Raw genomic sequence first — 14,422 nt, 5'->3', positions numbered from 1 at the left:
GATGGTGACAAAGAGAGCCAAGGTAGTCCACACAGGGGGGATCTCACTCCCAGAAGGAACAATAGCAGACATTGAGGACAGTTACAAGTACCTTGGAATTCCGCAGGCAAATGGCAACCTGGAGCAGGCAACAAGGAAAGCTGCAACAGCTAAATACCTCCAACGAGTAAGGCAAGTCCTGAGAAGGCAGCTCAATGGCAAAAATAAGACCCGGGCAATAAACAGCTACGCACTGCCAGTTATCAGATACCCTGCAGGAATAATAAGATGGCCAAAGGAAGAGATACAGACCACGGATGTTAAAACACGTAAGCTCCTCACCATGCATGGAGGGTTCCATCCCAAATCCAGCACCCTAAGACTGTATGCTAGCCGTAAGGAAAGAGGCCGAGGACTAGTGAGCGTAGAAGCCACTATCCAGGATGAAACATCCAAGATGCATGAGTACATCAAGCTCAAGGCCCCAACTGACAGCGTGCTCAGTGAATGTCTCAGGCAATGGAGAGCAGAGGACACAGTGCTGGAGGACAGATCCTCATGGGAGGACAAACCCCTGCATGGGATGTACCACCGGACCATAACTGAAGTGGCTGATATCAAGAAGTCCTACCAATGGCTAGAAAGGGCTGGTCTACAGGACAGCACTGAAGCACTCATCCTGGCAGCTCAGGAACAAGCCCTGAGCACCAGAGCAATAGAGGCTCAGATCTACCACACCAGACAAGACCCAAGGTGTAGGCTGTGCAAAGAGGCGCCTGAAACAATCCAGCTATATCTATCTATCTATATGTATATCTCTATCTATCTATCTATCTATCTATCTATCTATCTATCTATCTATCTATCTATCTATCTATCTATCTATCTATCTATCTATCTATCTATCTATCTATCTATATCTATATCTATATCTATATCTATATCTATCTATATCTATCTATCTATCTATCTATCTATCTATCTATCTATCTATCTATCTATCTATCTATCTATCTAGCTAGCTAGCTAGCTAGCTAGCTATCTAGCTATCTATCTATCTATCTATCTATCTATCTATCTATCTATCTATCTATCTATCTATCTATCTATCTATCTATCTATCTATCTAGCTAGCTAGCTAGCTAGCTAGCTAGCTAGCTATCTAGCTATCTATCTATCTATCTATCTATCTATCTATCTATCTATCTATCTATCTATCTATCTATCTATCTATCTATCTATCTATCTATCTATCTATCTATCTATCTATCTATCTATCTATATCTATATCTATAAATCTATCTATCTATCTATCTATCTATCTATATCTATATCTATAAATATATCTATCTATATCTATATCTATATCTATATCTATATCTATCTATATCTATCTATCTATCTATCTATCTATCTATCTATCTATCTATCTATCTATCTATCTATCTATCTATCTAGCTAGCTAGCTAGCTAGCTAGCTAGCTAGCTAGCTATCTAGCTATCTATCTATCTATCTATCTATCTATCTATCTATCTATCTATCTATCTATCTATCTATCTATCTATCTATCTATCTATCTATCTATCTATCTATCTATCTATCTATCTATCTATATCTATATCTATAAATCTATCTATCTATCTATCTATCTATCTATCTATCTATCTATCTATCTATCTATCTATCTATCTATCTATCTATCTATCTATCTATATAAAACTACTTATGTTAAATAACTCATTATTTATTTATTATAAGTTTTTAAAGTGACAACTACAGTTGCATAGAAAACATATGTTTGCTCGTTATTCCACCATAAATCATTTTAAATTTGATTCTGTCAGGTAATGTTATATGGACAGTGTTTAAGTCCTGATGTCCAGTTGCCCAATCCGTTATTTCAAGTTCGATTACCCTAGATATGAATAATTACACATCAGTTTTTATTTTTATTTTAAGAGATTAAAAACCTTTATGCTCTTGCGGGCCACATAAAAGGACATGGAGGGCCACATTTGGCCCCCGGGCCTTGAGTTTGACAAGTGGTCTAACATGACTCTAAGGAGCTTTGTTTCTTAATCATGTTCCATTTCTATTTTATTTTATCCTTTCCTTTAACTGCATCAAAAACGATAAAAAATTGTTTTCTTCTCATTTAAATGATGATAATAATGTAGTGTGAGTAGTCATTTAGATTGTTTTAATCGTACTCTGTTGAGATTCTTGAAGCACAAACAGCACACCCACAGTCGAGCGATCTGATTGGCTAAAATAATTGCCAGTCAAATGTGGGCGGGGTCAGGGGAGTAGCTGGATGAAAGTCGACGGAGCTGTCAAACAGCAACAGTCGTGTGAAATATCATCACGGGCTGCGCTAAAATAAACAGTGACGGCGCTCCGCCGGGACCTCCGACTGGGACTCGGTTTACCGTCAACAATTCAGCCGTCGGGGGTTTTTGGACTTTCCGGCCGTCGTGGTGAGAAACTCGTTTGTTTGGTGCGCGTTTGTTGGATCTCTGGCTAATGCCTGTTAGCTTGTGGCTTCGTTCGTTCGAGTTTTGTTGACAAACTGGCCCGGTCGCTCGTCCGAGGCTAGCTGCGCGGTTGTGGCTTTAGCCTCCCGGGAGAGGCTTGGGACTCCGCTCGGAGTGTTTTCGTAAACTCCCTAAGGAATTCCTAAAAAATAAAAAAAAACAGGTGAGTCAGCGGAACTTTTAACAGGAGTGAACTCTCATAGTGTAACTACCCCCCTCCCCCCCGAGTGTCGCACTCATCAAACAAGCATTTGTTTATTTGTTAAATAAGGGCAGGTTTTTCCTCTGTGGAGACTCTGTCCTCAATGTGTTCATCACTTTCAAAGCCTTAAAGAATGATTGGTATTCTTGGTAGTTTACCACAAAAAGATTGTGGACAGATAAGAGTTTTGGTCTTGCTGAATGAGTGCTTGGTATCATTTTTGATGAAAGCTGTTTTCAGTCTTTTTGAGAGGGAAAAAGTCAGATAAAAAAGAACAAATAACCCCCAAAATTTGCACAAAAGAAAATCATGGTGTTGTTACAGTGTTGAAAATTAATTACAAATCGCTTCTCGTGATTATAAAGTGTGCAAAACAAGAAAAAAGAATTAGCAGAGGACAATGGTATGAAAATGTTTGCTGCAGCCTATCATTATAAAATCACTTACCATCTGATTTATTGTTGCCTTGTTGTATTAGCCTATAATCTGCTGCAGACAGCTGGATGTTGTTGGGTGTGTGGAACCGCTGGTAAAACATTTGGCCTCGGGCTGCACTTGTGTTTCTCCATCTGTTTTGCAGTAGCAACAGGCCACATTTTTACAGTCCTAAAAAAAGTGGCCTTTGAAAATGCCTCCCCCTTTCCACGCAGCTCCTTTAGTGTGGTGTTTTGATTCCAAACCCTTTGAATGTAGAGACGGCAGGGTTTGGTTCAGAAGCAAATATATATAGTCGTGATTGCAGAGGGTCTGGGTGTAGTTTAGTTTTAGAAGTTTAGTTTCAGCATTGTCATATTATAAAAAAAGCACATGTTTTTTAGGAGAAAGTGCTGCATGTTTTTGGGGTCTTTGCCAACAGGGACTTGGTTGACATTTCCATGACGTTTCATGCTGTATTGTTGTCATTTTGACTGCAGAACACTCCCAGTTTAATAACTATATTAGAAGGATTTAACAAAACAAGGCAAGTTTATTTGCATAGGACATTTCGTCTACAAAGACAATTCAAAATGCTTTTTATAAAACATTAGAAGAACATGTGATCATCATAGTAAAAAATTAAAGAACCTGAAAAAGAACTGCATTATAAGTCAGCTTAAAGCAACAGTAAACCTTTGAATATAAACAAACTAAAGGCAGCTGAGAACAAATGAGTCTTTTACCTGGATTAAAAAAAAAAGTTTCAATTGATATAAGCCTTTTTGGAAGTCTTGTTCCTGATCTGTGGAGCATAGAAGGTGAATGCAGCTTCTCCATGTTTGGTTTGGATTCTAGGAACTAACAAAAGTCCAGATCCAGACGAGCAGAGAGGTCTGGTTGGTGCATGCTGGGTCTGGGTCACTGTAGGATCAAATCTTATAGTGATGGCCTTTTGACTGATGCTAATGTTAGAAGGTTTTCAAAATATATTCAGTGTTTTTTTTTTTTTTTTTTATGGTACGGAAGAAGCCATTACCCATAAAACATTTTTTTAGTAATTAATTGACGTTTAAAATGATATGTTTTCCGAAGCCCCAGATGATGATGATATTGATGATGGTGATGGTAATAACAGTTCTTTATTTAAAAGAAGACCATGCAAATAAAAAAAATGATGATAATAATAATAATAAAAAATTAAGATTATACCATGAATAATCTTAATTTTTTTAGTAAGTAAGTTTTTAGTAAGTATGTTTTTTGTTTATTTTTTTAGTTAGTAAGGCCAGAATCAGCCAAAGGTTCATTTTCATATAGTCTCCTGGCTATTATGTTAAAAAAGCACAAATACATATACAATAAAATGCATATTTAAACACTTACTTTATAAATGTATAAAATACAACATCGTAATCACAGCATTAAATGGTTTTAAAATTCTTGATCTTTGCCTCAGATTTCTTCTGGCTTAGCTTTTGGTGTTAATTCAAGCTGAGAATGTTACATGATTTTTACGTTATTTTAAACGATGAAAGACTGCTCTCAATCAAATGCAGAATTGTTCAGCATCATTTTTGTTCTTTCAATCCCCCATATGCTGTAAAACCCTTTGAATCCTTTTAGAAGTTTCTGTGGATGTGGGAAGGGTTGTATTCTTAGTGAAATCTGCCTCAACCACATATGTGGGTGTTTGGATCCAGACCAGCTTTTTTCATTGCTGTTGTGTTTAAAGGAGTTGTATTTTCTTCTTGCTGACTTGCACTTGGGTAGTTCATTAGCTTTGTGCCCAGTTTTAGGCAGACACGCACATCCCTGCACTGGCTGGGGCAGAGCTCATCTTTAGTGTCTAAGGCAGGGGCAGCAGCACTTAGTCCTACAGCCTGGCAAGAAAGGACAGTTAGTTGATTAGAGAGAGTGATTTTAAAATAGACTGTGATCGCAGACACCTTCCAGATGTTGTACAGTATTTCCCAAAGAGAAGTGTCATTTCTGTTTTTAGAATTGCCTTTTTTCTTTTTAACATAATCAGACCTAGGCTCAACACTTAGGTTGCCATTTTGCAACCACAGACTAGAGGTAAGATCTTAAGCCCGAGTCAGAACCCGTCAGGGACTAAAATGACAATCATTACATTCGGGTCGGGTCGGGCCGGGCTTCTCTCTCGCTGACTTTTTTATTAAATATATGTTTATAAAATACTAAAACGATGTGTGGATACTAAACTAAGGAATACTTGTTATAAATAAATAATTTGGTTAAAACAGAGAAGGCGCTGTAAGGTCATTGCTATATAACTACTACTAAACAGGAAGTGCAGACGCTGGGCTGCAGTATTTCTCCGCATAATGAAGCGAGTGCGCATCAAGATCTCTCTTTCACTCTCTTTGTCAGGCCTCTTATTCTGTGTTCCAGCTTTATTTCGTTGTGCAAATGCATTTATCATGATCATAAAAATATGTAGATTATTTTAACCTTAAGAAATCTGGCATTTTTTTCTGCCAAAAATACTATGGGATAAATTGAAATTTCGAGTTTGCTTCGAGCTCGGGCTGTAAATCAAGTTAATTGGTCGGGTTCGGGCTGGGTTGGGCTTTAATGCCCGCGGGCCTGGGTCAGGTCGGGCTGCATTTTTAAGGCCTGATCTTACCTCTACCACAGACCTCTTCATGTCATTTAGATGTGACTGTCTCTCTCTTTACTGCTGCTCCCCCAAACACACATTTGGATTAAAGACCCACCTTAAAGAAACTCGTGTTTTTGGAATTTTTAAAATGTTCTTGTGCATTTTTCTCGACATATGAAGAAGCTATGTCCTGGAAAACAATACTTTTTTAAAATGTTGGCTAAAAACGAAATGGACATAATTCTAAAGTTTTGACAATACATCAAATGAAGATCTAAGTCAAACTTTTGAAATTGTGCACTTTGCACCCAATGCACACAAATGAACATCTTATGACGGGATGACAAGAAAGTGTTAGGTGTGTTTTGTAGATGTTTGTGAAAAAAGACAACACCAAGCTCCTAATGATAGTCTTCACCTTATGAAAAATTATAGTCTCAATGAGCTTTTTAAACATGTTGGCAGGAACCACATAAAACAAGCGTCTAAAAGGCTCAACAATAATTATTATAATTCACAATAATGCCTTTATTACTCCCACAGTCTCAAAAATACATCAAATCTCTCACTTTCTTCATCCATCAGATCCAGTTTTTAATAGCAGACAAAAGATTGGAAAAAAAATTAATTAAATATTTCTGTTTGGTTATTATGTGTAACTAAGCTTTCAGGTTTTTTATTTTATGTTGCGATTAAGAGTTTTAAGAGTATGTTGTTGTTTTGGAAGCAGTCACAGCATGAACCCCTCAACAGTTAAAGCAGCTGTTCTAATGTAAGCGATGATGCATCAGGCCCCGCTGGTGGTAGCCTTGACGCCTCTGATGATGCGTCACCTGCATGGAAGCCTCTTTTGTTCCTGAAGTGTCCCTGTGTCATGCTGCTGTGGGTGTTCTTTAAAGAGGATGAAGGTAGTCAAATGAAACCAGGTACATTTGGGTTAAAACGAGTGGGAAACATAGCAAAATATGTTTTCTGTCCGGTTGTCCCATGCAAGCAGTTACATTAATAAACTACCCATTCTCCACCCATCAGCTGTTCTGATGGACAGTCTTCTCTTTGTGGGTTGGAGGATTTGAAAACACTGTGGTGTGTATTATGCTTTGCTATATTTTCTATACAATCAGTTGTGAATCAATGCCTACGTAATGTGATGCGTTTTTATTCATGCTGGCGATGTGGCCTTAGGAATAAAGTGCTTAACATTGTCTGACATTTCTGTGCCCTGATCTTGATCCAAGCTGTCTTTATAAATGAAACATAACTGATGGTCGTATTGAAAAGATGGTTTTGTTTTACTGAAGTACTTGAGAGAGCTGCTTTTCTAGACACATTCTGCATATAAAACATTTTCCTTTCACAGAAGGTATTCCTTAAATGCATGAAAGCCACATTGTTTAGAAGTATCAAAAATATTTTTTGTCCTGGGCTTGCTTTCCTGCTCCCTTTGTACCCTGCTGACTTTGTTTTAGATGGCAAAAAGACCAGGACCTGAGCTATTCCCTGGCTAATCTCCCATAATTGGACAATCGGGCCCTATTACAGCCATTACATTTAAGCCTGTTGAGCAATAGTCTCGTCAATACTGAAGAGAGACTTATACCACAGCTACAGTTGCTTTGATTTGATTGCAATACTTGATTTGGTGATTTAGTTGTTTTCTACAGTCCATTAGTGTATAAAATTTGGCACACTGCTCTGTTCAATCCTATCTCAAAAAAGATGAAGATAACAAACTGAAACTTGTTAAAATAAATGTATTTTTTCTTCCTTTAGGTTTTCAACGACCCAACATCCCTCTGTGAATGACGCAAAGTTGTCATCGAACTGAACTTTTCCATTGCGTCCAACGAGAAAGTGGACCAGTATAATCTTGCGTCACATCCAGAGTCCATCCAGAGTTTACCCAGAGGCACACCCCAAAGCTTCAGCCTATGTTTCCATGTATATTTACTCCCAGGACACGGATTACACACTGTGCTGCTGCGAAACTCCTCTGCAATATCAGGGCAATCCTGTCCTCTTGTCATGTGGCTGCTTTACAGAAAAAGGCCTAAATTAGCCTCACTGTCATTGCTTTGTACTACATCGCCATGGACCGGAATAAACGCAACTCCATCGCTGGTTTCCCTTCACGGTCGGAACTCCTCAGTGAGGACAGCGATGGTGTTGGAGGAGTAGGAACTGGGGAGATGGGCCCACCATCTCAGGTCAGTATTTTCACTTTAACAGTTTACTAAAATGGTAAACTCTGGAAACTTTACCTTTACTTGAAGTAAACTATGCTTTGGTAAAACACAACTGTGATAAGTGAAGTAAAAAGTTGAGTCATGGTGTTATTTGACCAGGAGGAAACAGTGTCTAAGAGGACTTTAGTAAGGTATTGTTTTGCCAAACTAAAAAGGCAAAGTGTTAGTCTGTAATTTGAGATGTATTACACTCGGATGGCAGACTAGATGACAGCTAAAGATTGTTATTCTTTGTATAAAAAGTTAGAATCTTTGTTAACAAAGTTATTAATTAGTTTATCATCACTTTTGTAGTTTCCGATCACAGACGTAAGAGATTAGGTACTGAAAAGTTGTTGTTTGTTTGGACCATGACTATCTGTGTAGCTGACTCTAAAGATCTTCCTCGTTACTTAAAGGAGAACCATCTTGATCCCATCTAAACATGTCATCATGCGTATCAATTGAAGATGTCCTTTTGTCCTCAGCTGGGGGGCAGGGTATGTCCTTCCTCATACAGAGCCCTCATCAGTGCCTTTACCTGTCTAACACGCCTTGATGACTTCACTTGTGAATGGATTGGCTCAGGATTCTTCTCTGACGTCTTCAAGGTGGGTGAAGATCACATTGTGTCTCCTCTTGGTCTCTTCTTAAGCCAATCTTGAACTACATCTTTAGACTGTTAGTTTTCGGTGTGTCATGTATTTTTTGGTCACACTTTCCTCCGTCTATCAATCAAGAGCTTTCCTGGAGTGGTTTAAAATTTTCCTCACATCTTAATCTGTTCTTTGTGTTTTCCTTAAACGTGACGGTTGTCAGGCAGCTCTTCCTCTCTAGCTGTAATGCTTGAATGACTGAAGTGTGTTTGTTGAACCTGAAGTAGTTTTCCATTTGATATAATCCAGTCAAATTGATATCCCTTGTGGGTCAAAATCCTTTTACTTATTATTCCATTTGACATTTCTAGGTCGATTTAGACATTGCCTCAATACTAAACCTCCTCAAGGCAAACCCCCGGAGGTTAGGTCATTGTTATTATTTTTCTTATAGAGAAATCATTAAACAGTTTACCCAGTAATAAATAATAAAAGAATTACGGTTTAGGAAAAAAAACTTGAAGCTCTTTTTTTGTAGTTTATAGAATTTTAACAGCCAACAAGACTTTGAGGAGCTCTCCTATAACGCTTTAACACACTGTGAAAAACCATTGAATGTACAGTTCATCCATTTAACATTAGCTTGTGTGGTTTGATGGAGCAGGTTGACTTTCCTTTCCATTGCGTCTTGTGGATAGAATGACTGCTGGTTCAATGACGGCATCTGAGAGCTGCAGATGTTTGAGCGATTGTTAAAAAGGCACGTCTGTCAGTGTATTTGAAAAGGAAATCTGTTTGAGGTCGATTATCATTTTCATTTTAACCGCTGTGGATTGTATAAAGTTGACTATTTGCTGGCAATAAAGAAGCACAAATAAACACTCATTTAGGATCTTGTAAACCAGTTTGTCTTTATGATGCCGTAAATTATGTAAGTGATTAAACACATCCTTGTTTGGAACGCATGTAAACTAAATTTTTACTTGTTGTCCAGTGGGGATGTACCAAGATGAAAATTTACGTCTGAAGCTGAATAAAAATGAAAAAGCTTGGCCGAATAGTCACTGAAAACCCAATATGAGCTTTTTGATGGTTTTTAAATCTCACATAAATGGCCTACCTTAAATTTTTTTGCCATGTAAATATTTACATCTAACCACACATCTGAGAAATGCCAACTGCTCAGTATGGTGGAACAGGGTTCAATAGACACCATAAGCCTCTGAAAGCCAATTTCTTCCACAACACCAAACGGTTGCTCACTTCCAGCCATGGACTCTGTTACCTTCTTTGTGATTCCGTCTGCTTTGGCACTATCCAAGCTTTTATGTCTTTTCAAATATGTCGGCCACGGATGGAGTACTGCCAGGTCTCCGGTTGTTTTGCTTTTAAATGGCATAGTAATGCAAAGGAGCTAAAGGTATAAGCAGTTGAACCTCCTCTTGAAAATTTGGTGCAGGTCTTCCTGCAGTTCTTTTAGTGTTCTCAGTTACTTTAAAGACTTCCTCACTGTCGACATTTTAAAGAAGGTGCAAGATCAGTGATGCACGTTCATTGACCAAACTTTGATTGCATCACATGCCATTATATGGCCTTACTTGAACTCCCTCCCTCCAAAGATCGTCTATAACTTTTTTTCCCAATATTCTGCAGAAATATTCAGTGAATTCCTATTATCTACTATTTAGATTAGATTAAATAACTTTATGTATCCCATGATGGGGAAATTCACTTATCTCCGGCAGCAAGAAGGACATTCAGAAATGACAGCATTCAAATTCAATAAATACAGCTGCAAAAGTGACTTGTGATCCACTGCAAACATAGTGATTAACTGTAAACATTTGACCCACTTTTTTTTTTTTAAATTTAAATAAAAAAAACAAAACGTTTTTTTTTTTAAAAATATTGGCGAATACCAATTACCATAGTATTTTTCAGAGTATTACCATATTTTCCGGACTATAAGTCCCTGCGGAGTATAAGTCGCACCCCTTGTCAAACTATAAAAAGAAAGGGGCGACATATAGTCCGGAAAATACGGTAATCACATTTTTTTTTCATAATTTGGGTGCGAATTATGCAATTTCTAAAGAAGTAAATCCCAACTACTGCTAGAGGGTGCTGTAGGTGTGTGTACCAGTATTTGCTACTGACAGCAGCCCAGAAGAAGTGTTGCTCAGTCTGACACCGAGCTCGGTGGAATCGTTCTAAAGTGTCACAATAGATTTAGTTCAATAGATTTAATAATTTAAAGTGATATAAAGAGTTTAGTTGTCTTGTTAGCATGTTCTTTAATAATTGTTTACTAGTTGCGCTAAATACAGATATTCAGTCTATTACTGTTATTTAAAATGTATGTTTTTGGTCCAGTATGATGTTAAATAAATTCCTCCCAAAAGTGCGGAATTTATTTATATGATATGATATAATTTTTTTCTTTATTATGTATTTTTGGCTGCTGGGACTTTAACTCCGGAGTGACTATAGTCTGAAAAATACAATAGACTGAAGTTGAATTTTTTTGTTTGTCTATACATTGTGCCTTTGAGTCTGACGTCACACATGGAACCTCTCAGCAGTAACATGCTACCTTGCTATTTGATGCTGTTTCCACTGTTTTTCATGGGAAATTCTTGTCATTTTTCTGTTTTTCCCTGTAAGAAAAGAACCAACTGGTTCTAAATTGAAAGTGCAAATTAAGGTGAGACCAGAGCACGTAAAAAACTGAAGTCAGGCTGAACGTGAATGGAAAAAATGAGGAACGTAATTAAGAGGGAAAAAGAGGAAGAAGACCTTTGATGGGTTGGAACCTTTGTTGAAAAAAAGATGAAAAGTGAGGGATGAAAGGAGGTTTTGTCTAAAAGATAGAAATGACAAGGACTGCGACAGATGAAGAGGAGTTTCTAGAGAAGAGGACAGTTTGGCAGTTTGGGTGGGAAAATGGGAAGAGTTTGAAGGGTTCCAGCTTTCATCTTAGCAGAGGTGAGTGGTAGGAGAGCTTTAGAGAAGGCTCCTTCAGACAATGATTAGGATCGAGCGGCAGGGTTTTTTGAGGTGGATCAGAAGCACATGCAGGTTGGGGGATGTGAAGAGTGAGGAATTGGGGGTCGAAGGAGGATAGATGGACGTGGGGGAGGAGGCTTTTAGAGGAGTGGCCATCTGTTGTTTCTGCTCCCCTGGAGTGGAGCGTCGCCCCGAAAACGCTCCCGTCCTTTGAACTGGAATGAGGTTCAAAGGGTTTTGCGTGCGTGAAACCGATGGAGATGTAGGCGAAGTTTAGACTTTGTTCATTTACAACAGTGACTGTGCACAAAGGAACATTGATCACATGAAATGTGAAAAGATGTGTTGTACCAGGTTATAGCAAAATAGCTAATTAACCTGCAGTCCATACAATGTAAGAACAGGAAAATGGAAACAAGGAAAAGCAAAAACAACTAAAACCATTAGACTTTAACAGAGTGGCGTGATGTGATGAGCACAGCTAAGAAATTGATTAAAAAAATTAGGCAGATTAACAAAGCAAAAAAAAAAAGATCATTTTTAATGGTGTAACGATACGCTAAAATCTCAATTCGGTTCGATTCAGAGTTTCATAGGGCTTGTTTCGGTACTGCTGTTTAACAAATCTGCCTGAGATGAACTGCTATTTTATGAACTATTATTTAATTGTTATTTATTGTGTGTGTTTTGCTGCCGGACACCTGAACTTAATAAGGTTTTATCTATCTTTTCTTTTTCTGTCTTTTTTTCAGTACAAAATACTAAGGCATAAAAAATTACTTACAAAATGCATTTATTGATTTTACACAACAATAAATAAAATTGACCTATGTAGGATATCTGCTTAATAAAATAAGAAGAATTATTAGCTGCCAGGAACCAAAAACTTTGGATATTAACACTGGCCTAAAAAAACATTTTAACTTGCACATTTTTTTTCTTGTACACCCGACTGTTACAGTCTCTGATGCCGTTTTAAGTTCGTTAACAGATTATATGTGTTACCGTGTTATACACTATCTTTGTGTAACAATGTCAACACACAGCATTCGACTTATCTAATTGTCTTTTCCCTTCATGGATGCTGACAAAAAAGCCAAAGTGTTCCCCCCACACAGGAGAGAGTAAGGAGATGGGAGGGGGGGGAGGTCCTCATCTCTGGCCTTGCGTCTGCATTAGCCATATGTTGACATGCTTACTGTCCGTCACCTAATAGAGGTGAAAAGTCACGGCTAACATTACTTCCGCCTCGGCGCAAAGTTAACACAGTGGCAACCTGGGGGCTAGCCCCGCCTATAGCCACTAAGACTCATGGGAAGTGTGAAACCTTGTGTGTTGAATCCTTCACCATCACTGAGAGAGCTGCCGTATCGAAATGGTTAGGTTCAACTACGTGATTTTTTACGCCCCTATTAATTTCACGTTAAACCATCCTAGTACATATTTGAATTTTAGTGTAATTTCAACTTACAGAAGCTGCTGCACTGTGACCGTCTGTTCTGACTTGGTCTCAGCTGTCAATTCCCAGTTTTGCTGTAAATAACACCTGTTCATTGTGTTTAAGTGACGGTTCTAAAGGAAGAAAATGCAAACCTTTCTTAAATAACATGAAGCTGACCCTTTGTGTTACTAAAATGATTGTTGAGTCTTCTTAACACTTGTGCGATCTTAACATTCTGTTTACTCCCCTTGTCTTTTGGTCCAAAAATTACCTCCCCTCAAGATAATGAAACTTCATTAAACTTTAATATCTGTTACGTGTGCTAAAACAGCTTGTTACTTATGAATTCAGCTCAGTTTGTTTTATTTTTACGCAACACACAAATACAATCATCAGTGGATGCAGCAGCCAAATTTATTTGTGGAGCAGACAAATTTTGACTGCATAAAGGCAATCTGTCAGAATTCTACCCTCACCCCTATATAGTGCACTATATAGTGCGTTTGCCATTTTGTAGTGCTGTCAGAATCTACAATTCCAAAATCCAATGCCCTAGAGATTTTCCAGAAGTCTCTGCAAAAAACCAGTGTGCATCGATGGTCACTAGATCTGCAAATATAGACCACAATGCATTGCGTCGGAACAATTCTTGCCAAAACGAATTGTGTGTCTAGGACTCATACAATTTCAAGTTAGAAAATGACTTAACTAACAAAAGCTTGATCTAATTGTGTTTCATGATTTGTTCTATTATGCATTATAATATTTTAGCTAGTAACACTTTTCTACTTGATATCCGGTCAGAGAAGATGTGTTTTTTACATGTCAAGCATTTGCATCCCTGCAAGAAGAGTTGTGATGTGTGCAGCGGCAGTTCGTGCTAACTTCTCCTCTAAAACTTCATCTGAAAGATCAAACTCTGAAGGTTTACGGGATAAAAATCTGCAGTGCGATTGAGTTTCTGCTTCCAGGAAACGACTTTACAGAAAGACGCGTCTGTGTGTGGCTGCTCATTCCTTTGGCATGCTGTCATGTAGGTTATGATTTCCTATTTGCTCGTGAGCAGGACTACATGAATAAATGAAGTGTGAATTCATGCAAACTCCTTCCTGTTTTTAATTTGTTGTGAATTGATCAATTAAGTATCACAAATAATTTCTTCTAAAAAATATGTTATATTTCAGGCAAAGAACAAATTCACGTCATGCAGACAAAGCTTGCATATGTTGTTTTTTGTTGGAACTACATGTTTGGTAAAGAGATGATATGTTTTGGTGTCTTGTTCATACAGACGTGTTAGCCTGAAGAGCTTCAGAGTTCCAACGCAGTGATGTGTCGGCAGCGTTTGCTTTCACCTTAGCTGCACTGCGACAGGATTCAGTCAACCGTGGGAGGTGA

General features: G+C 38.0%; 1 protein-coding gene across 2 annotated transcripts in view; it reads left to right on the top strand.

The window, feature by feature from the left end:
* The first annotated feature begins 2,262 nt into the window (after nucleotides 1-2,262).
* The window catches only part of LOC101168985 (dual specificity testis-specific protein kinase 2), a 32,341-nt gene continuing 20,181 nt past the window's right edge, over nucleotides 2,263-14,422 (top strand). Inside the window, exons 1-3 of one of the 2 annotated variants that reach the window (XM_011486014.3) lie at nucleotides 2,263-2,457; nucleotides 7,530-7,963; nucleotides 8,470-8,592. In XM_011486014.3, coding sequence (XP_011484316.1) covers nucleotides 7,847-7,963; nucleotides 8,470-8,592 — 240 coding nt within the window. In that variant the 5' untranslated portion in view covers nucleotides 2,263-2,457; nucleotides 7,530-7,846. The other variant, XM_011486015.3, reaches the window with a different exon arrangement.

Source organism: Oryzias latipes, chromosome 17, assembly GCF_002234675.1.
Source record: "Oryzias latipes chromosome 17, ASM223467v1".
Classification (NCBI taxonomy): domain Eukaryota; kingdom Metazoa; phylum Chordata; class Actinopteri; order Beloniformes; family Adrianichthyidae; genus Oryzias; species Oryzias latipes.
Note: the sequence above shows the minus strand (reverse complement) of the source record. Positions and strands in the feature narration are given on the sequence as shown.